This window comes from Zea mays, chromosome 4 (genome assembly GCF_902167145.1).
Source record: "Zea mays cultivar B73 chromosome 4, Zm-B73-REFERENCE-NAM-5.0, whole genome shotgun sequence".
Taxonomy (NCBI): domain Eukaryota; kingdom Viridiplantae; phylum Streptophyta; class Magnoliopsida; order Poales; family Poaceae; genus Zea; species Zea mays.
This window is the reverse complement of record NC_050099.1, coordinates 97,389,099-97,411,693: the sequence shown is the minus strand read 5'-3', so window position 1 is coordinate 97,411,693 and position 22,595 is coordinate 97,389,099. Positions and strand designations below refer to the sequence as shown.

The window sequence follows — 22,595 nt, the reverse complement described above, 5'->3', positions numbered from 1 at the left end:
TGCGGAGTGACCGATGCTCAAGGCATCAGTGGCTCTATTCACAAGAGACATCTCGTGTATATGTTCGATGTAGTCGTACGCAGTCGACGCAGGCAGATGTAAGCAGTGCAGTCCCACGAACGGCGCCGACGACGAAGAACTGGATCAGCGTTAGTCGAGCGGACGAAACGAGCAGTCACGAGTACGCTCCCCAAAAACCTGATCGCCCGCACACCCGTGCAAGTGTCGCTCTGCGGACGACGATTTCGGAGGCCTGCTCTCCCACACTGTATGTGCTCGCAGAAGGTGGGACGGGAATGGCTGTGTGCAACGCGTCTGAGACTGTACGTGTGTTCTCTCGTAACCAGAAGCAGCAACCCCTCCTCGTATATATACACGCATAGCGGGAGGCCAACGGACAGTAACGGTCGCCATCAGAGCTACCGTTACAGCCAGCTAGAAACTAACGCCATCAGTGATGCCATTACTAGCTGATAGCCATTACAGCTCGTCTGTTACTAGCCATAACAAAGGAAACGGCCAGTAACGTACGACAGTAATGGACGTTCATCACTCTAGGCAAAATATGCAACCGTTAGGAAGGAATATTCGGACCAATGTCCGATCTACCACGGTCTCGGCCCGGCCCGGCCGGCGGCGCGCGTGACAGTCCTTCATCGTTTTCTCAGCTTCTCAATAAATGCACCAATGGTCCACCTATTTAAGTTGAGTGAATTGTCTCTTAAACTTCCGGTATGGTACTAAAGTACTAGTACACCGTAGCATTAAAGTGGGCCTCTAGATTTGACTATTATTGAATATTAATATGGGTCAGGCCCACATTAATTCAACAATCCCCACCAAATGCTAAGTCACACTAAAATGCTCTCATCATCTCAAACGTTTGATATACTGGTGTTTCAATGGAGATTGTTAAGTTGAACATCCACCTAGAATCTAGACTACACTTGACCACAACTGCACAATGGACTAGGCCTTGAAATTGGCAGTTTTGTGTGGAATAAGTTTCATCTAAACTCTTTATCAGTACTAGGTTGTCGAGCGCATCCCCTCTGGTTGGAGCATATAAGTCAAACTCCATAGCCTTTCACCCAGATCTCATAAACTGTGACTAGCAGTTAACCCATATAGGTATGTTCCTCTAAAGATGTTCTGTAGGACAACATCTTTGCTTCACAAAGCCACTTGGAACATCTTAAGGTGTAAACACCAACCTATCTTACAGTAAGGAAAGATGTTCATCTGAAATGAACCTTATTAAGGGTCTTTTCTCTCAGTCTACCACTATCTTGTTTCACCATTCTAATTCACAGGATCTCTGATCACATAGAACAGTTTACCAATATGATAAACTTTAGGTGGGTCTCAGTCCCATCTCACTCGATGCACTGTCTATCACACTACGTGATAGCCCCTTAGTAAATTGATCTGCCAGATTTTTAGACGTATGGACATAGTCCAACGTTATTATTCTGGAGTTTCTCAATTTCCTGACATATTTTAAACGCCTCTTTGTGTGCCTTGTCGACTTCGTATTATCCATAGAACTGTTTAACTTGATTATCACAGTCTGATTATCACAGATCATAGAAATAGCCGGCACATGTTTTTTCAACCACCGGTAAATCCATAAGGAGTTCACGAAGCCACTCAGCCTCAACTGAAGTAGTATCTAATGTTGTGAGTTCTGCTTCCATAATCGATCTCGTTAAGATGGTCTGCTTGCAAGACTTCCATGAAACAGCGCCACCTCTAAGTGAAAACACATATCCACTTGTCGCATATATCTGATCAGCATTAGATATCCAATTTGCATCACAATAATCCTCCAGTACTGTTGGGTACCCGGTATAATGGATGCCTAAACTCATAGTGCCTTTTAGATAGCTTAGAACTCTCTTAAGAGCATGCTAGTAATCATCTCCCAGATTTGAAATAAACCGGCTAAGTTTGCTCACAGCAAACGAGATGTCAGGCCTCGTAGCGCTAGCTAAGTACATGAGTGAACTAATTATTTGGGAATATCTCAATTGATCCCTAGCTATCATTCAATTTTTCTTCAATAGCTTACTAGGATCATAAGGTGTTGTAGTAGGTTCACATTCGTTATAACCAAATCGACTCAAAACCTTTTCCACATAGTGGGATTGCACAAGTGTGACCCCACCATTGTCTTCTCTCAGTAGCTTAATGTTAAGAATAACATCAGCTTCTCCCAAATCTTTCATTTCAAAATTATTAGACAAAAAGTTTTTTTGTCTCTTTAATCACATCAAGACTCGTCCCCAAGATTAGAATGTCATCAACATACAGGCATAAAATTACTCCCTCGCCCCCACCATACCGATAATATACGCATTTGTCTGCTTCATTCACAACAAAGACAACAGATGTCAAAGTTCTATCGAACTTTTCATGCCATTGCTTAGGTGCTTGTTTTAGGCCATATAAAGATTTCAATAACTTACACACCATGCCTTCTTAACCGTTTGCTACAAACCCAACTGGCTGCTCCATGTAGATTTTCTCATCTAGCTCTCCATTTAAGAATGTTGTCTTAACATCCATTTGATGGACGAGAAACCATGAGAGGCAGCTAGAGAAAGTAGCACACGAATTGTGGTCAATCGAGCCATGGATGAATAAGTATCAAAGAAATCCTCACCTTCCTTCTATGAATAGCCTTTAATTACAAGCTTCGCCTTATACCTTTCAATAGTACCATCAGACCTAAGTTTTTTCTTAAACACCCATTTACTCCCAATGGGCTTACACCAATAAGGACGCTCAACAACCTCCCAAGTTCCATTAGACATAATAGAATCCATCTCACTCCTTATTGCTTCCTTCTAAAAGTCAGCATCGAGAAATATGCCTCTTCAATGGTACTTGGGGTGTCATCTACAAGATATACAATGTAATCATCAACAAAGGACTTTACAATCCTTGGTCTCTTACTCTTTCGAGTTGATACATTGTCATCTTCCACAAGATTATGTATATGGGATTCATCGGTGTTAGAATACTCGTTTAGGGTTTGGGGTTGTTCCCTATGTAATTACTGTCTCGCCCCTCTGTAATGGGCCTGACCCAGTACTCAAGTCTATTAATACACCACCCAACCCCTGTTAGGGTTAGGGTTTTCTGTTATTCCAATATGGTATAGAGCCAGTTTTTTTTTCTCTCCTTCTCCCAGCCGCTGGCACCAGGCGCCGTCTCCCCTGCACCAGCGCCGGTCGTCTCCCTCTCCTCCCCCTGCTCCCTCTCCTCCCCTGCTCCTTCTCCTCCCCCTGGTCGCGCCACCCTCTGCTCCCACTGGTCGCGCCGCCGCCAGGGCTCCAGCGCCGCCACCAGAGCTCCAGCGCGCGCCGCTAGGGCTCCACCGCCGCCGGCCCATGTTCAGCGTCGCCGGCCCATCTCCCCCAGCCGCGACCGCGCCGCCCCTCTCTTCTCCCTGCCGCGCCGCCGCGCACCGCGTTCCCCAGGGCGCCGCGCTCCCCTAGGCGCCGCCGTTCCCTGCCAGCCCCGTGCCTCTAGCCGCCAGGGTCGCGCGCCAGCGCCAGGAAGCCGCCGCGCCAGCCGCCCAGCCAGGAAGCCGCCCCTCCAGCCGCTGCGCCAGGAAGCCGCTGCGCCAGGGCCGCGCGCCGCCCCACGCCCCGACGCGACTCCGCGCCTTCTCCCTCTCTTCAGGGTCGCCGTCGGCCAACTCCTGTCTGCGGACCGGGCACCTGCGCCGTCTCCTCCAGCCGCCGGTGCCGCGCGCACCCTGTCCTGTCGCGCCCGCGCCGCCGAACCCCCTCCCATCGCGCCTGCACCGTCGGATCTGTCTCCTTCCGCGCCAGCGCCGCCGGATCCGTCCCGGTCGGCTTCTCCCTGCCGCCTCCTCTTCACTTGCCGTCAGGCGCTGTCAGCCCCAACTCCCAGCCAAGCCGCCCGACCCGATCCTACTGGCAGCGTGCGCCCTTCTGGACACCCCCACCAATTCCATGGCGTCACCCCCGCTGTACATGAGCTTACCCTCGCCCGTCGTTCCTGTGACTGTGCATGCCCTCCTCCACAACGGCCAGCTCATTCGGGGCATGTTCGTGTCCTTCGATCCAGTCTGGAACCCTATTCTCCGGGACTGCGTCGAGATCCACCCTCAGGCGGGCCGTCACGTGCCTGGACCGCTTGTTTTCCCATGTGCTGCGATTGCCTCCCTAGCGGTTGAGCCCGTGTCATCTCCCTCCCTCCCTAGCGCCTCTATCGGGGCACCTTCTTTAGCCCTCTCCGCTCACACCGTACCTTCGCCACCACCACCTCCCCCTCTCACCACCGATTGGGTGGTTGACTCCGGGGCCTCCTTCCACACTACCCCCACAACTAGTTCGTTACTCCACTCCCATCCACCACACCCCTCACATCCTTCCTCCATCGTCGTTGGCAACGGTTCCACCCTTCCGGTCACCTCAGTAGGTGCATCGGTTCTTCCAGGACCATTCCGCCTTAACGACGTCCTTGTCGCTCCTGGACTGACTCATCCCCTCCTCTCGGTTCGTCGCTTCACTAGTGACAACCAGTGCTCTATGGAGTTCGACCCTTGGGGTCTCACCATACGCCATCTTCCCACACATGCTGTACTCGCTCGCTGTGACAGCTCCGGCCCCCCTCTATTTTCTTCACTTGCCCACCACTCCCCACACCAGAGTAGCCTCATCTCCTGCTCTTGCTACTACCACCACCTCCTCCGCCATTTGGCACCGTCGCCTAGGGCACCCTGGACCTGACGTCCTGTCGCAGCTTGCCGGCCACTCTGACATACCCTATACTCGGGGCTCTTCTGAGCACCTCTGCCATGCTTGTCAGCTTGGCCGTCACTCCCGTCTTCCTTTTTCCACCTCCACGTCCAGGGCTGTTCAGGCCTTTTGATAGTCGCCTAGAGGGGGGGTGAATAGGGCGAAACTGAAATTTACAAATATAAACACAACTACAAGCCGGGTTAGCGTTAGAAATATAAATGAGTCCGCGAGAGAGGGCGCAAAACAAATCGCAAGCAAATGAAGAGTGTGACACGCGGATTTGTTTTACCGAGGTTCGGTTCTCGCAAACCTACTCCCCGTTGAGGAGGCCACAAAGGCCGGGTCTCTTTCAACCCTTCCCTCTCTCAAACGGTCCCTCGGACCGAGTGAGCTTCTCTTCTCAAATCAAAGCCGGGAACAAAACTTCCCCGCAAGGGCCACCACACAATTGGTGCCTCTTGCCTTGATTACAATGGAACTTTGATCACAAGAACAAGTGAGAAAGAAAAGAAGCAATCCAAGCGCAAGAGCTCGAAAGAACACAAGCAAATCACTCTCTCTAGTCACTATGGCGTTGTGTGGAATTTGGAGAGGATTTGATCTATTTGGTGTGTCTAGAATTGAATGCTAGAGCTCTTGTAGTAGTTGGGAAGTGGAAAACTTGGATGCAATGAATGGTGGGGTGGTTGGGGTATTTATAGCCCCAACCACCAAATGTGGCCGTTGGGAGGCTGTCTGTTCGATGGCGCACCGGACAGTCCGGTGCACACCGGACAGTCCGGTGCCCCCTGCCACGTCATCACTGTCGTTGGATTCTGACCGTTGGAGCTTCTGTCTTGTGGGCCCGCCTGGGTGTCCGGTGCACACCGGACACGTACTGTTTACTGTCCGGTGTGCCGGAATGGGCGCGCCTGACCTCTGCGCGCGCAGAGCGCGCATTAAATGCGCGGCAGAGAGCCGTTGGCGCGGAGATAGCCGTTGCTCCGGAGTCGCACCGGACAGTCCGGTGCACACCGGACAGTCCGGTGCACACCGGACAGTCCGGTGAATTTTAGCGGACTAGCCGTTGGAGTTTTCCCGAAGCTAGCGAGTTCCTAAGGCTGACCTTCCTTGGCGCACCGGACACTGTCCGGTGTACACCGGACAGTCCGGTGAATTATAGTGGAGTCGCCTCTGAAAATTCCCGAAGGTGGCGAGTTCAAGTTGGAGTCCTCTGGTGCACCGGACATGTCCGGTGGTGCACCGGACACTGTCCGGTGGCACACCGGACAGTCCGGTGCGCCAGACCAGAGGTGCCTTCGGTTGGCCCTTTGCTCTTTGGTTGAATCCAAAACTTGATCTTTTTATTGGCTGAGAGTGAACCTTTAACACCTGTATAACTTATGCACTAGAGCAAACTAGTTAGTCCAATTGTTTGTGTTGGGCAATTCAACCACCAAAATTATTTAGGAACTAGGTGTAAGCCTAATTCTCTTTCAATCTCCCCCTTTTTGGTGATTGATGCCAACACAAACCAAAGCAAAATTGGAAGTGCATAATTGAACTAGTTTGCATAATGTAAGTGCAAAGGTTGCTTGGAATTAAGCCAATATAAATACTTACAAGATATGCATGGATTGTTTCTTTGTTTTTAAGCATTTTGGACCACGCTTGCACCACATGTTTTGTTTTTGCAACCTCTTTTGTAAATCCTTTTCAAAGTTCTTTTTGCAAATAGTCAAAGGTAAATGAATATGATTTTGCAAAGCATTCTCAAGATTTGAAATTTTCTCCCCCTGTTTCAAATGCTTCTCCTTTGACTAAACAAAACTCCCCCTAAATGAGATCCTCCTCTTAGTGTTCAAGAGGGTTTTGATAATTTTTGAAATACTAGTTTCTCCCCCTTTTGAACACAATAGGATATCAATTGAAAATATTCAACACTAAGTTTTTTTTGAAATTGGTGGTGGTGCGGTCCTTTTGCTTTGGGCTCTTACTCTCTCCCCCTTTGGCATGAATCGCCAAAAACGGAATCATTAGAGCCCTCTGAGTGCTATCTTCCCCTTTGGTCATAAATAAATGAGTTAAGATTATACCAAAGACGAAGTCCGGTCCTTTTGCCTTGGCTCTTACTTTCTCTCCCAAAGACAAAGACCTCTTCTTTGATGTTGTTCTCCCCCTTGAATGGAGAGTGGCTTGGAGCGTCGGCGAAGCATGAGTTACGGAGTGGAAGCCTTTGTCTTTGCCGAAGACTCCAATTCCCTTTCAATATACCTATGACTTGGTTTGAGATGGACTTGAAAACACATTAGTCATAGCATATGAAAGAGATATGATCAAAGGTATATAAATGAGCTATGAGTGCAATCTAGCAAAAGAAATTGCGTGAATCAAGAATATTGAGCTCATGCCTAAGTTTGGTAAAAGTTTGTTCATCAAGAGGTTTGGTAAAGATATCGGCTAATTGATCTTTAGTATTAATGAAGGAAATCTCGATATCTCCCTTTTGTTGGTGATCCCTAAGAAAATGATACCGAATGGCTATATGTTTAGTGCGGCTATGCTCGACGGGATTGTCGGCCATTTTGATTGCACTCTCATTATCACATAGCAAAGGGACTTTGGTTAATTTGTAACCGTAGTCCCGCAGGGTTTGCCTCATCCAAAGCAATTGCGCGCAACAATGGCCTGCGGCAATGTACTCGGCTTCGGCGGTGGAAAGAGCAACCGAATTTTGCTTCTTTGAAGCCCAAGACACCAAGGATCTTCCCAAGAACTGGCAAGTCCCCGATGTGCTCTTCCTATTGATTTTGCACCCCGCCCAATCGGCATCCGAATATCCAATCAAATCAAATGTGGATCCCCTACGATACCAAAGCCCAAACTTAGGAGTATAAGCCAAATATCTCAAGATTCGTTTTACGGCCGTAAGGTGAGCTTCCTTAGGGTCGGCTTGGAATCTTGCACACATGCATACAGAAAGCATAATGTCCGGTCGAGATGCACATAAGTATAGCAAAGAACCTATCATCGACCGGTATACCTTTTGATCCACGGACTTACCTCCCGTGTCGAGGTCGAGATGCCCATTAGTTCCCATGGGTGTCTTGATGGGCTTGGCATCCTTCATCCCAAACTTGTTTAGAATGTCTTGAGTGTACTTCGTTTGGCTAATGAAGGTGCCCTCTTGGAGTTGCTTGACTTGGAATCCTAGAAAATACTTCAACTCCCCCATCATAGACATCTCGAACTTTTGTGTCATGATCCTACTAAACTCTTCACATGTAGACTCGTTAGTAGACCCAAATATAATATCATCAACATAAATTTGGCATACAAACAAGTTATTTCCAAGAGTTTTAGTAAAGAGTGTAGGATCGGCCTTTCCGACTTTGAAGCCATTAGTAATAAGGAAATCTCTAAGGCATTCATACCATGCTCTTGGGGCTTGCTTGAGCCCATAAAGCGCCTTAGAGAGCTTATAGACATGGTTAGGATACTTACTGTCTTCAAAGACGAGAGGTTGCTCAACATAAACCTCTTCCTTGATTGGTCCATTGAGGAAGGCACTTTTCACGTCCATTTGATAAAGCTTAAAGCCATGGTAAGTAGCATAGGCTAATAATATGCGAATTGACTCAAGCCTAGCTACGGGTGCATAGGTTTCACCGAAATCCAAACCTTCGACTTGGGAGTATCCCTTGGCCACAAGTCGAGCTTTGTTCCTTGTCACCACACCATGCTCGTCTTGCTTGTTGCGGAAGACCCATTTGGTTCCTACAACATTTTGGTTAGGACGTGGAACTAAATGTCATACCTCATTCCTAGTGAAGTTGTTGAGCTCCTCTTGCATCGCCACCATCCAATCCGAATCTTGAAGTGCTTCCTCTACCCTATGTGGCTCAATAGAGGAAACAAACGAGTAATGTTCACAAAAATGTGCAATACGAGATCTAGTGGTTACCCCCTTATGAATGTCGCCGAGGATGGTGTCGACGGGGTGATCTCGTTGAATTGCTTGGTGGACTCTTGGGTGTGGCGGCCGTTGTTCTTCATCCTCCTTGTCTTCCTCAATTGCATCTCCTGCTTGATCATTGCCGTCATCTTGAGCTGGCTCATTTGCTTGATCTTCTACTCCATCAACTTGAGCTTCATTCTCATTTTGAGTTGGTGGAGATGCTTGCGTGGAGGAGGATGGTTGATCTTGTGCATTTGGAGGCTCTTCGGATTCCTTAGGACACACATCCCCAATGGACATGTTCCTTAGCGCTATGCACGGAGCCTCTTCAATACCTATCTCATCAAGATCAACTTGCTCTACTTGAGAGCCGTTAGTTTCATAAAACACAACGTCACATGAGACTTCAACTAGTCCAGTGGACTTGTTAAAGACCCTATATGCCCTTGTGTTTGAGTCATAACCAAGTAAAAAGCCTTCTACAGTTTTAGGAGCAAATTTAGATTTTCTACCTCTTTTAACAAGAATAAAGCATTTGCTACCAAAAACTCTAAAATATGAAATGTTGGGCTTTTTACCGGTTAGGAGTTCATATGATGTCTTATTGAGGGTTCGGTGAAGATATAACCGGTTGATGGCGTAGCAAGCGGTGTTGACCGCTTCGGCCCAAAACCGATCCGAAGTCTTGTACTCATCAAGCATGGTTCTTGCCATGTCCAATAGAGTTCGATTCTTCCTCTCCACTACACCATTTTGTTGTGGCGTGTAGGGAGAAGAGAACTCATGCTTGATGCCCTCCTCCTCAAGGAAGCCTTCAATTTGAGAATTCTTGAACTCCGTCCCGTTGTCGCTTCTAATTTTCTTGATCCTTAAGCCGAACTTATTTTGAGCTCGTCTCAAGAATCCCTTTAAGGTCTCTTGGGTTTGAGATTTTTCCTGTAAAAAGAATACCCAAGTGAAGCGAGAATAATCATCCACAATAACTAGACAGTACTTACTTTCGCCGATGCTTATGTAAGCGATCGGGCCGAATAGATCCATGTGTAGGAGCTCCAGTGGCCTGTCGGTCGTCATTATGTTCTTATGCGGATGATGAGTGCCAACTTGCTTTCCTGCCTGGCATGCGCTACAAATCCTGTCTTTCTCAAAATGAACATTTGTTAATTCTAAAATGTGTTCTCCCTTTAGAAGCTTGTGAAGATTCTTCATCCCAACATGGGCCAGTCGGCGGTGCCAGAGCCAACCCATGTTAGTCTTAGCAATTAAGCATGTGTCGAGTTCAGCTCTATTAAAATCTACTAAGTATAGCTGACCCTCCAACACACCTTTAAATGTTATTGAATCATCACTCCTTCTAAAGACAGTGACACCTATATCAGTAAAGAGACAGTTGTAGCCCATTTGACATAATTGAGAAACGGAAAGCAAATTGTAATCTAAAGAGTCTACAAGAAAAACATTGGAAATAGAATGGTCAGGAGATATAGCAATTTTACCAAGACCTTTGACCAAACCTTGATTTCCATCCCCGAATATGATAGCTCGTTGGGGATCTTGGTTTTTCTCATAGGAGGAGAACATCCTTTTCTCCCCTGTCATATGGTTTGTGCACCCGCTGTCGAGTATCCAATTTGAGCCCCCGGATGCATAAACCTACAAAACAATTTTAGTTCTTGACTTTAGGTACCCAAACAGTTTTGGGTCCTTTGGCATTAGAAACAAGAACTTTGGGTACCCAAACACAAGTCTTGGAGCCCTTGTGTTTGCCCCCAACAAACTTGGCAACTACTTTGCCGGATTTGTTAGTCAAAACATAAGATGCATCAAAAGTTTTAAATGAAATGTCATGCTCATTTGATGCACTAGGAGTTTTCCTTTTAGGCAACTTAGCACGGGTTGGTTGCCTAGAGCTAGATGTCTCACCCTTATACAAAAATGCATGATTAGGGCCAGAGTGAGACTTCCTAGAATGAATTCTCCTAATTTTGCTCTCAGGATAACCGGCAGGGTATAAAATGTAACCCTCGTTATCCTGAGGCATGGGAGCCTTGCCCTTTACAAAATTTGACAATCTTTTAGGAGGGGCACTAAGTTTAACATTGTCTCCCTTTTGGAAGCCAATGCCATCCTTGATGCCCGGGCGTCTCCACTATAGAGCATACTTCTAGCAAATTTAAACATTTTATTTTCTAAGTTATGCTCGGCAATTTTTGCATCTAGTTTTGCTATATGATCATTTTGTTGTTTAATTAAAATCATATGATCATGAATAGCATCAACATTAATATCTCTACATCTAGTACAAATAATGACATGCTCAATGGTAGATGTAGATGGTTTGCAAGAATTAAGTTCAACAATCTTAGCATGAAGAATATCATTTTTATCTCTAAGATCGGAAATTGTAACTTTGCAAACATCAAAATCTTTAGCCTTAGCAATTAAATTTTCATTTTCTACTCTAAGGCTAGCAAGAGAAATGTTTAATTCTTCAATCCTAGCAAGCAGATCATCATTATTATCTCTAGGATTAGGAATTGAAACATTATAAACATGTGAATCAACCTTAGCATTTAAATTAGCATTTTCATTCATAAGGTTGTCAATCATCTCACGGCAAGTGCTTAGCTCACTAGATAATTTTTCACATTTCTCAATTTCTAGAGCATAAGCATTTTTAACCTTAACATGTTTCTTGTTTTCTTTAATTAGACAGTCCTCTTGAGAATACAAAAGATCATCCTTTTCATGAATAGCACTAATTAATTCATTTAATTTTTCCTTTTGTTCCATGTTAAGATTGGCAAAAAGAGTACGCAAGTTATCCTCCTCATCACTAGCATTTTCATCACTAGAGGTTTCATATTTAGTGGAGGATCTTGATTTTACCTTCTTCCTTTTGCCGTCCTTTGCCATGAGGCATTTGTGGCCGACGTTGGGGAAGAGAAGTCCCTTGGTGACGGCGATGTTGGCGGCGTCCTCGTCGTCGGAGGAGTCGCTTGAGCTTTCGTCGGAGTCCCACTCCCGACAAACATGAGCATCGCCGCCCTTCTTCTTGTAGTACTTCTTCTTCTCCTTTCTTCTCCCCTTCTTGTCGTCGCCTCGGTCACTGTCACTAGATATGGGACATTTAGCAATAAAGTGACCGGGCTTACCACATTTGTAGCAAACCTTCTTGGAGCGGGATTTGTAGTCTTTCCCCCTCCTTTGCTTGAGGATTTGGCGGAAGCTCTTGATGACGAGCGTCATTTCCTCATTGTCGAGCTTGGAGGCGTCTATTGGTTGTCGACTTGGTGTAGCCTCCTCCTTCTTTTCCTCCGTCGCTTTGAATGCGACGGGTTGAGCTTCGGATGTAGATGGATCATCAAGCTCGTTGATCTTCCTCGAGCCTTCGATCATGCACTCAAAACTTACAAAATGCCCGATTACTTCCTCGGGGGTCATTTTAGTATATCTAGGATTACCACGAATTAATTGAACTTGAGTAGGGTTAAGGAAAATAAGAGATCTTAGAATAACCTTAACCATCTCATGGTCATCCCACTTTACGCTCCCGAGGTTGCGCACTTGGTTCACCAAGGTCTTGAGCCGGTTGTACATGTGTTGTGGCTCCTCCCCTTTGCGAAGCCGGAACCGACCGAGCTCCCCCTCGATCGTTTCCCGTTTGGTGATCTTGGTGAGCTCGTCTCCCTCGTGTGCGGTTTTGAGCACATCCCAAACCTCCTTGGCGCTCTTCAACCCTTGCACTTTGTTATACTCCTCTCTACTTAGAGAGGCGAGGAGTATTGTTGTCGCTTGAGAGTTGAAGTGCTCGATTTGGGCCACCTCATCCTCATCATAATCCTTATCCCCTACGGATGGTACCTGTGCACCAAACTCAACAACATCCCATATACTTTTGTGGAGTGAGGTTAGATGAAATCGCATTAAATCACTCCACCTAGCATAATCTTCACCATCAAAAGTTGGTGGTTTGCCTAATGGGACGGAAAGTAGAGGTGCATGTTTAGAAATGCGAGGATAATGTAGGGGGATCTTACTAAACTTCTTACGCTCTTGGCGTTTAGAAGTTACGGAGGGCGCATCGGAGCCGGAGGTCGATGTTGATGAAGTGTCGGTCTCGTAGTAGACCACTTTCCTCATCCTCTTTTGCTTGTCTCCGCTGCGATGCGGCTTGTGGGAAGAAGATTTTTCCTTCTTCTCTTTGTGGTGAGAAGAAGATTTTTTCTCCTTCCCTTTGTTGGAGGAGCTCTTCTTCTTCTCCCTCCGTTTGGTGCGGGACTCTTCCGATGAAGTGCTCCCGTTGCTTGTAGTGGGCTTTTCGCCGGTCTCCATCTCCTTCTTGGCGTGATCTCCCGGCATCACTTCGAGCGGTTAGGCTCTAATGAAGCACCGGGCTCTGATACCAATTGATAGTCGCCTAGAGGGGGGGTGAATAGGGCGAAACTGAAATTTACAAATATAAACACAACTACAAGCCGGGTTAGCGTTAGAAATATAAATGAGTCCGCGAGAGAGGGCGCAAAACAAATCGCAAGCAAATGAAGAGTGTGACACGCGGATTTGTTTTACCGAGGTTCGGTTCTCGCAAACCTACTCCCCGTTGAGGAGGCCACAAAGGCCGGGTCTCTTTCAACCCTTCCCTCTCTCAAACGGTCCCTCGGACCGAGTGAGCTTCTCTTCTCAAATCAAAGCCGGGAACAAAACTTCCCCGCAAGGGCCACCACACAATTGGTGCCTCTTGCCTTGATTACAATGGAACTTTGATCACAAGAACAAGTGAGAAAGAAAAGAAGCAATCCAAGCGCAAGAGCTCGAAAGAACACAAGCAAATCACTCTCTCTAGTCACTATGGCGTTGTGTGGAATTTGGAGAGGATTTGATCTATTTGGTGTGTCTAGAATTGAATGCTAGAGCTCTTGTAGTAGTTGGGAAGTGGAAAACTTGGATGCAATGAATGGTGGGGTGGTTGGGGTATTTATAGCCCCAACCACCAAATGTGGCCGTTGGGAGGCTGTCTGTTCGATGGCGCACCGGACAGTCCGGTGCCCCCTGCCACGTCATCACTGTCGTTGGATTCTGACCGTTGGAGCTTCTGTCTTGTGGGCCCGCCTGGGTGTCCGGTGCACACCGGACACGTACTGTTTACTGTCCGGTGTGCCGGAATGGGCGCGCTTGACCTCTGCGCGCGCAGAGCGCGCATTAAATGCGCGGCAGAGAGCCGTTGGCGCGGAGATAGCCGTTGCTCCGGAGTCGCACCGGACAGTCCGGTGCACACCGGACAGTCCGGTGAATTTTAGCGGACTAGCCGTTGGAGTTTTCCCGAAGCTAGCGAGTTCCTGAGGCTGACCTTCCTTGGCGCACCGGACACTGTCCGGTGTACACCGGACAGTCCGGTGAATTATAGTGGAGTCGCCTCTGGAAATTCCCGAAGGTGGCGAGTTCAAGTTGGAGTCCTCTGGTGCACCGGACATGTCCGGTGGTGCACCGGACACTGTCCGGTGGCACACCGGACAGTCCGGTGCGCCAGACCAGAGGTGCCTTCGGTTGGCCCTTTGCTCTTTGGTTGAATCCAAAAATTGATCTTTTTATTGGCTGAGAGTGAACCTTTAACACCTGTATAACTTATGCACTAGAGCAAACTAGTTAGTCCAATTGTTTGTGTTGGGCAATTCAACCACCAAAATTATTTAGGAACTAGGTGTAAGCCTAATTCCCTTTCACCTTTGATCTTGTCCACTGTGATCTCTGGACGTCTCCTGTCCTTAGCCTCTCCGGCTACAAATACTACCTGGTCATTCTGGACGACTACTCCCATTTCCTTTGGACTTTCCCCCTTCGGCTGAAGTCCGACACGTTCACCACCCTCACTTACTTCTTCGCCTGGGTATCCACCCAGTTCCGGCGCCCGGTTCGTGCCCTGCAGTGCGACAATGGCCGCGAGTTCGACAACAACGCCTCTCGTTCATTCTTCCTCACTCACGGCGTCCAGTTGCGTCTCTCGTGCCCCTACACCTCTGCTCAGAACGGCCGAGCCGAGCGCATGATTCGCACCACCACCAACATGATCCGCTGCCTTCTCTTTCAGGCGTCTGTCCCTGCCACCTACTGGGCAGAGGCCCTTCACACCGCCACGCATCTCCTCAACCGTCTTCCCTCGAAGGCGGTGAGCCACCCTACACCTCACTTCGCCCTATACGGCACAGCCCCTTCCTACGACCACCTGCGCGTGTTCGGTTGTGCCTGCTACCCTAACACTTCCGCTACCGCCCCTAACAAGCTCTCTCCTCGCTCCACTCGCTGCCTCTTCCTCGGCTACTCCCCTGACCACAAGGGGTATCGGTGTCTGGACCTCACCTCCCACCGCATCATCATCTCTCGTCACGTCGTCTTCGACGAAGATGTGTTTCCCCTTGCAGGCTCCACCCCACCCACTGATCTAGACTCACTCCTCGAGTCTGATCCAGTTCCCCCCCACCCCCGGCGCCCCGCCTCGCGCCCATTCCCGCGCCACGCGCGGCCCCGTCGATCACGCCTGTGCCACGCGCGGCCCCGACGACCCCGCCTGCGCCTCACGCGGCCCCGTCGATCACGCCTGCGCCACGCGCGGCCCCGACGACCCCGCCTGCGCCTCACGCGGCCCCGTCGATCACGCCTGCGCCACGCGCGGCCCCGACGACCCCGCCTGCGCCACGCGCGGCCTCGTCGATCACGCCCGCACCACGCGCGGCCTCGTCGACCCCGACTCGCTTCACCGACCCCGCGCTCGTCTACCACCGTCGCAGCCACGCCGCCACCTCGGCGCCTGCCGACTCGGGCCCGTCGACGAGCATGGCTCGCTTTGCCGACCCCGCCGTCGTCTATCACCGCCGCGAGCCGGCCATACCCGCCGCTCCCGACGTTCCGGCGGCCCGCTCCGAGTCGTCAGTGTACCATCCGGTCGCCATCCACCGCGACCCTAGGCACGTCCACCCGATGGTGACTCGGCGCGCCGCTGGCGTTCTTCGCCCCGTCGACCGGCTGATCCTGGCAGCAGATACGACCTGCACTCCTCCGGACGCATCCCCTGTGCCCTCCTCCGTTCGCGCTGCCCTCGCCGACCCACATTGGCGTCGTCCTATGGAGGAGTACGCGGCTCTCTTGGCCAACCACACCTGGGACCTGGTGCCGCGTCCACCAGGCACCAACGTGGTCACCGGCAAGTGGCTATTTCGCCACAAGCTGACCTCAGACGGTTCCCTCGACCGCTACAAGGCCCGTTGGGTCCTTCGGGGCTTCACCCAGCGCCCCGGAGTGGACTACGACGAGACCTTCAGCCCGGTCGTCAAGTTCGCCACTGTTCGCGCCGTCCTCTCCCTCGCCCTCTCCCGCGACTGGGCGATCCACCAGCTCGACGTCAAGAATGCCTTCCTCCATGGCACTTTGACGGAGACTGTCTACTGCAGCCAGCCCACCGGCTTCGTCGACGTTAACCGTCCGGATCTGGTCTGCCGGCTGAACCGGTCCCTGTACGACCTCAAGCAGGCGCCACGAGCATGGTACAGTCGCTTCGCCTCCTACCTGGCCTCCATCGGCTTCGTCGAGGCCAAGTCGGACACGTCCCTTTTCATCTACCGGCGCGGCGACGACAGCGTCTACCTCCTGCTCTACGTCGACGACATTGTGCTCACGGCATCCACCGCCGACCTTCTTCACCGCACGATCGTCGCCCTTCAGCGGGAATTCGCCATGAAGGACCTGGGGCCCCTTCACCACTTCCTCGACATCACCGCTGAGCGCCGGCCTCAGGGTCTCTTCCTCCACCAGCGCCAGTACGCCATCGACATCCTGGAGCGGGCTGGCATGTCTGACTGCAAGCCTTGCTCCACGCCTGTCGACACCCAGGCGAAGCTCTCTGAGGACGACGGGCCTCCGGTCGCCGACGCGACGTCTTACCGGAGCCTGACCGGCGCGCTCCAGTACCTCACCTTCTCCAGGCCCGACATCGCTTACGCCGTCCAGCAGGTGTGCCTGCATATGCACACTCCGCGGGAGCCCCATCTCACCGCGCTCAAGCGGATTCTGCGCTACCTCCGCGGCTCCCTCGATTACGGCCTCCTACCCCGACCATCCCCGACGTCGGAGCTTGTGGTCTACACCGATGCTGACTGGGCTGGCTGTCCCGACACGCGCCGGTCCACCTCCGGTTACGCCGTGTTCCTGGGCGCCAACCTCGTCTCTTGGGCCGCCAAACGGCAGCCCGTCGTCTCTCGCTCCAGCGCTGAGGCCGAGTACCGCGCCGTGGCCAACGGCGTGGCAGAGGCCTCCTGGCTACGATAGCTCCTCCACGAGCTCCACAGTCCCCTTCAGTGCGCCACCCTCGTCTACTGCGACAACGTCAGCGCGGTCTACCTCTCCACCAATCCCGTGCAGCATCAGCGCACGAAGCACGTGGAGATTGACCTGCACTTCGTCCGCGAGCGTGTCGCTGCCGGTGACGTTTGGGTTATCAGCGTCCCTACCACGCTGCAATTCGCTGACATCTTTACCAAGGGGTTACCGTCGAGTGTATTTTTAGATTTTCGCTCCAGTCTCAACATCTGTACAGGATAGAGTTGTGACTGCGGGGGGTGTTAGAATACCCGTTTAGGGTTTGGGGTTGTTCCCTGTGTAATTACTGTCTCGCCCCTCTGTAATGGGCCTGACCCAGTACAAAAGTCTATTAATATACCACCCAACCCCTGTTAGGGTTAGGGTTTTCTGTTATTCCAATAATCGGTGTGTTCTACCGAAATAAAATGTTCATGGGGTATCGTTGGTTCATCACTAGACGTATCATGTGTAGCTTTCATGGGAAATTCGTCCTCAAAAAACGTAGCATCTCTGGACTCCATAATAGTACCAACCAACATGTCCGGAACTATATCCAATGCTGTGAAAATCATACCTGAGGAAAACACAATCAACAGTTTTTGGTCCTAATTTACGCTTCTTGTTAATTGGCACATTCACTTTGGTCAAACAACCCCAGGTGCGCAAATAGGAGATATTTAATTTCCTCTTTTCTCATTCCTCGAATGGTGTGATTTTTTTGTTCTGTGGGAACTTTATTCAGGACATGACACACTGTCAAAATCGTCTCACCCCACCATTCCTTAGATAGTCCTGAAGTCTCTAACATGGCGTTAACCAAATCAGTTAGAGTACGGTTCTTTCTCTCAGCAACCCCATTAGATTCTGATGAGTATGGCGGTGTCCTCTCATGAATAATACTATGTTCCACACAAAAATCAGAAAAATTACCTGAAAAATATTCTCCACCATGATCAGAACTTAACCGTTTAATTTTCCTCTCGAGTTGATTTTCCACTTCAGCTTTGTAGGTCTTAAAATAATGCAAAGCTTCGTCTTTTGACTTTAAGAGATACACATAACAAAATCTAGTAGAATCATCGATAAAAGTAATAAAATATCGTTTGCCTCCCTTAGTCAATATTTCGTTCATCTCACATAAATTAGAATGTATTAAATCTAGTGGTGCCAAGTTCCTCGCCTCCGCAGCCTTACGAGGCTTACGAGGTTGCTTAGATTGCACGCACACCTGACATTTAGAACCTTTGACTAAATCAAATTTTGGGATTAGATTTAAATTTGCTAACCACGACACACAACCAAAATTGATGTGACAAAGTCGTGAATACCAAATATACGACTCGTTCGAAATTACATTATTCACAGACTTATTACACACATCATGCAGAGATAAGCGGAACAAGCCTACACTGCCTTAGCCTTTTCCAACAAATGTCACATACTTTGACATTATACATTTATTGGACTCGAACACAAGTTTATAGCCATCTCGACATAGCAACGAGGCACTAACAAGGTTCTTTTTGATTGAGGGGACATCCTGCACGTTCTTCAATAGCACCGTATTTCCTGAAGTAAACTTCAGAATGTCTGTACCAACACCAAGAACACGCGCATGTGATCCGTTCCCCATTAGCAAGGCTCCAGCCCCTTTGCACTGATAAGAAGAAAACAAAGAAATATCAGCACACACATGAATGTTAGCACCAGTGTCAGCCCACCACTCAGGGGATTGACACACTCAAAGAACAGTAGATAAAAGATGACCATACCTCGATGTTCCTTCTGCGGTCTTGCTAACAACCATGTTTGTTGTTTTCTTCTCTTGAGCTGGTTTTTTCTCTTGCTTAAATTTGCGGTCTGGACAAGCGCTTGCCCAGTATTCAATACTCCCGCAAACAAAGCAACCAGCTCCTTTGTTCTTCTTTTTAAACGAGGTTGCCTGCTTGGGCTTCGTGGCATTCTGTTGCTTGTTCTTCCTTTTATTATTATGTGACACATTGGAGTTCTTCTTTTGTACCATATTGGCACTAGAGGTCTCAACTCCTTTTCCACGAGTGTCTTTTGCTCTCGCCATCTCCTCAACATCAAGACACCCAATAAGCTCAGCCACGCTAAACTCTTGTCTCTTATGTTTTAGAGTGGTAGCAAAATCCGTCCAAGAAGGTTGCAGCTTAGCGATAATACCGCCAGCCACGAACTTGCCAGACAAGACACATGGGAATTGTTTGAGTTCCTTAGCCAGTGCATGTATTTCATGAGCCTGTTCAACTACAGGACGGTTCTCAACCATCTTGTAGTCAAACAACTGCTCTATGATGTACAGCTCGCTACCAGCATCAGAAACACCGAACTTCTCATCTAATGCATCACATAACTCTTTTGCAGATGTGCACGTTAGATAAGAATCAACATACTTGTTGGCAAGTGCACCAATCACGACACCTCGAAACAGGTTATCGGCAACGTCGAACATTCTCTCCTCCTCAGGAGTGAACTGTTCGGGTTTCCCTTGTGCAGCGTGATAGCAGTTCATTGCAGTCAACCACAGTATCATCTTACTACGCCACCTCTTATAAAATGTCCCATCAAAAGGTTCATCACTTGGTTTTAACGCAGCAGCAAAACCACTAACAGAAAAATGTCTAATATCAGGTTTTTGGATTGTTGAACAAATAGGCATTTTCAGTTTTAATTTAATCCAGTGATGTATGTGACGACATGTATATGCATGTGGGTATCACTACTCATATAAGTAGTAAACAATAGTAAAACATGCACAATTACTAAAAACAAAATGTACCCTGCGGAGGGACCGATGCTCAAGGCATCAGTGACTCTATTCACACGAGACATCTCGTGTGTATGGTCGATGTAGTCGTACGCAGTCGACGCAGGTAGATGTATGCAGTGCAGTCCCACGAATGGCGCCGACGATGAAGAACTGGATCAGCGTTGGTTGAGCGGACGAAGCGAGCAGTCGCGAGTACGCTCCCCAAAAACCTGATCGCCCGCACACCCGTGCAAGTGTCGCTCTGCGGACGACGATTTCGGAGGCCTGCTCTCCCACACTGTCTGTGCTCGCATAAGGTGGGACGGGAATGAATGTGTGCAACGCGTCTAAGACTGTACGTGCGTTCTCTCGTAACCAGAAGCAGCCTCCCCTCGTATATATACATGCGCAGAGGGAGGCCAACGAACAGTAACGGTCGCCATCAGAGCTACCATTACAGCCAGCTAGAAACTGACGCTATCAGTGACGGCCGTTACTACCTAACAGCCATTACAGCTCGTCCGTTACTAGCCATAACACAGGAAACGACCAGTAACGTACGACAGTAATGGACGGTCATCACTCTAGGCAAAATGTGCAACCGTTAGAAAGGAATATTCGGACCAAGGTCCGATCTACCACAGCCCGGCCCGGCAGGCGGCGCGCGCTTGTAGCAGTCCTTCATCCTTTTCTCAGCTTCTCAATAAATGCACCAATGGTCTACCTATTTAAGTTGAGTGAATTGTCCTTTGAACTTCCGGTATGGTACTAAAGTACTAGTACACCGTAGCATTAAAGTGGGCCTCTAGCATTGACTATTATTGAATATTAATATGGGCCAGGCCCACATTAATTCAACATAATTTACATCGCTAGCTCCACAAAAGCATTCAACGTAAGCTGATTCAACTGCAACTTAAACTTATCCAGGACTTCGACCACAAACTGGTGACATGGCAGATGGAGGCCAGCAAAGAAAAACGCTTCGAATACCACCACTTCGCCTTCCGGGGCTAGTGTTGTCTCCGACCTAAGGACACAGTCAGTCCCTGCTCCGAAATAACCAAGTTGTTGAAATTCTTTCACTCGCCCTAAGGAAATCTGCGACCGATCGAATTCCACGTTCTTGTTCTCTGCCATGTGCTGGCCAACGCCTGATCCCCCCGATGGCGTGACACGCTCACTGTAGCTTCAGACAACGAGCCAGACACGGTAGTGTTTGTCGGCGATGGTGCCGCCGCAACCACACTAGATGACGACGGTGAATGAGACGACATCACGTACCGGTGGCATCGCTGTCGAACGGCGAAAGCGCCCACACTCGAGCGACGGGGGCAACTGTGACAGCGGCGGTGAGCGACACATGAATGGGAGAGGGAATGTTCGAGAAACAGGGTGTCTGAGAGCACATAGAAAACGAACCCTGGATACCCCATTTTTATACACCCAAAACAAAAATAATAATAAATGGGCCCACCACTCAAAAAAGTCACGTCAATTGCGTCACCTGACACAACTCACACTGATGATCGAGGGCAGCGTTCAAACCATTCCTCGTAGGGACTTCGAGATCGGCCCATCAGGTAGCCTCACGCATTAGGGACTTCGAGATTCTTCCATGATCTTAGGGATGCCCGAGGATGTTGATCTCGTTGCCTTTTCCTGAGGAAGGCACGTCTAACAGTCTCCATGGCATGCTTAGTCTCTGCCTCGAGCTTTGTGGTGGTAGCCTCGCGCTCTAGCTTTTCCTTGGCCATATCAGCGACGTCGACATCCTCGTTGGTCCATGACATGTTGCTCAAGCAGGAGTCAACATTGACAAAGTGCTCCTGCACCTTGTACAAGGAGTCCTTATAGATATGGACTTGATTTCCATGGAGTCCTTATATTTATATTCCATATAGGACTTGATTTCCAAGGTGTCCTTATAGATATGGACTCATTTCCATGCAAACCAATCCTAATTCCTAAACAAACTCAATCTTATTTTCTAAACCAATCTCTATTTTATTTATTCCAAACTAATCCAGAATTATCTCAAGTTTCCATATATTCCAAATTCTCCCAAGTGGGAGGAGACCAGTGGGGCATCAATCGTCACCCCACATCGCATGCGCCCCTAGGGCCTTGGCGACGCCCAAGCTGAGGCCACGACTAGCCAAGGCCTAGCGCTAGGCCTCGCTCGACCCTCTTGGCCTATCATGGTGGCCCATATTTAGCCGGTGACAATTGTTGGAATACGAGTGAATTGCACACCTCTCTCCATCATCTTAAACTTTTGGGTTGAACTGGCCAGTACAAATAACTCGATATGGTATCAAAGCTAAAGGTCTCGAATTCAAATACTGGTTAGTGCAATTAAATAAAATAATTGTTGTTTGCTCCTATTCCACGTCTGAGGCCTAATAAAAACTCGACGTGAGGGGGAGTGTTGAAATACAAGTGAATTGCATACATATCTAGCAGCTTAAGTTTTTTGGTTGAACCGTTCATGCAATAACAAAATGCAACAAAACAAACTAAAAGTAAAAACATAGAACCCATTGTAGATGAATATATGGAAATAGTCAACATAACCCCCTGACCTTTACAGGGTGGTCTACTTCACCTCCCCACCTTCAAAATCGGTTATTTAACACCCCACAGCTTTACAAAACTAGATAAATAACCACCTGGGCAATTTTAGTTGGCGGTTTTGATGACGTGGCACTAATTTAAATGTCATATCATCAAAACCGCCAATTAAAACTGCCCA

The 22,595-nt window shown here is 48.9% G+C and overlaps 2 protein-coding genes across 6 annotated transcripts in view; both read right to left on the bottom strand.

Annotated features, from left to right (window-relative positions):
* Positions 1-22,595, bottom strand: part of LOC103653535 (uncharacterized) — a 31,092-nt gene that overhangs the window by 4,334 nt on the left and 4,163 nt on the right. Inside the window, exon 3 of one of the 5 annotated variants that reach the window (XM_020552584.2) lies at positions 10,317-10,368. The exons of the other annotated variants lie outside the window; for them this stretch is intronic. The gene's annotated coding sequence lies outside the window, so the exon portion shown is untranslated. Of the gene's footprint in view, positions 1-10,316; positions 10,369-22,595 lie in introns of those variants that run through there. 5 annotated transcript variants of the gene reach the window in all.
* LOC118476929 (uncharacterized) lies at positions 18,117-22,531 on the bottom strand. Its single transcript, XM_035967301.1, has 2 exons — positions 18,840-22,531; positions 18,117-18,724 (listed from the first exon to the last, which is right to left on the bottom strand). Exons 1-2 carry the CDS (start codon positions 19,748-19,750, stop codon positions 18,700-18,702), a joined length of 936 nt encoding a protein of 311 aa, XP_035823194.1. The 5' UTR covers positions 19,751-22,531; the 3' UTR covers positions 18,117-18,699.

Coding starts and splice junctions, on each gene's coding strand:
- LOC118476929 (XM_035967301.1), bottom strand. CDS start 19,750: ATGCCTATTTGTTCAACAATCCAAAAACCTGATATTAGACATTTTTCT. Junction 18,725..18,839: donor ACCGCAGAAGGAACATCGAG/GTATGGTCATCT, acceptor TCTTCTTATCAG/TGCAAAGGGGCTGGAGCCTT.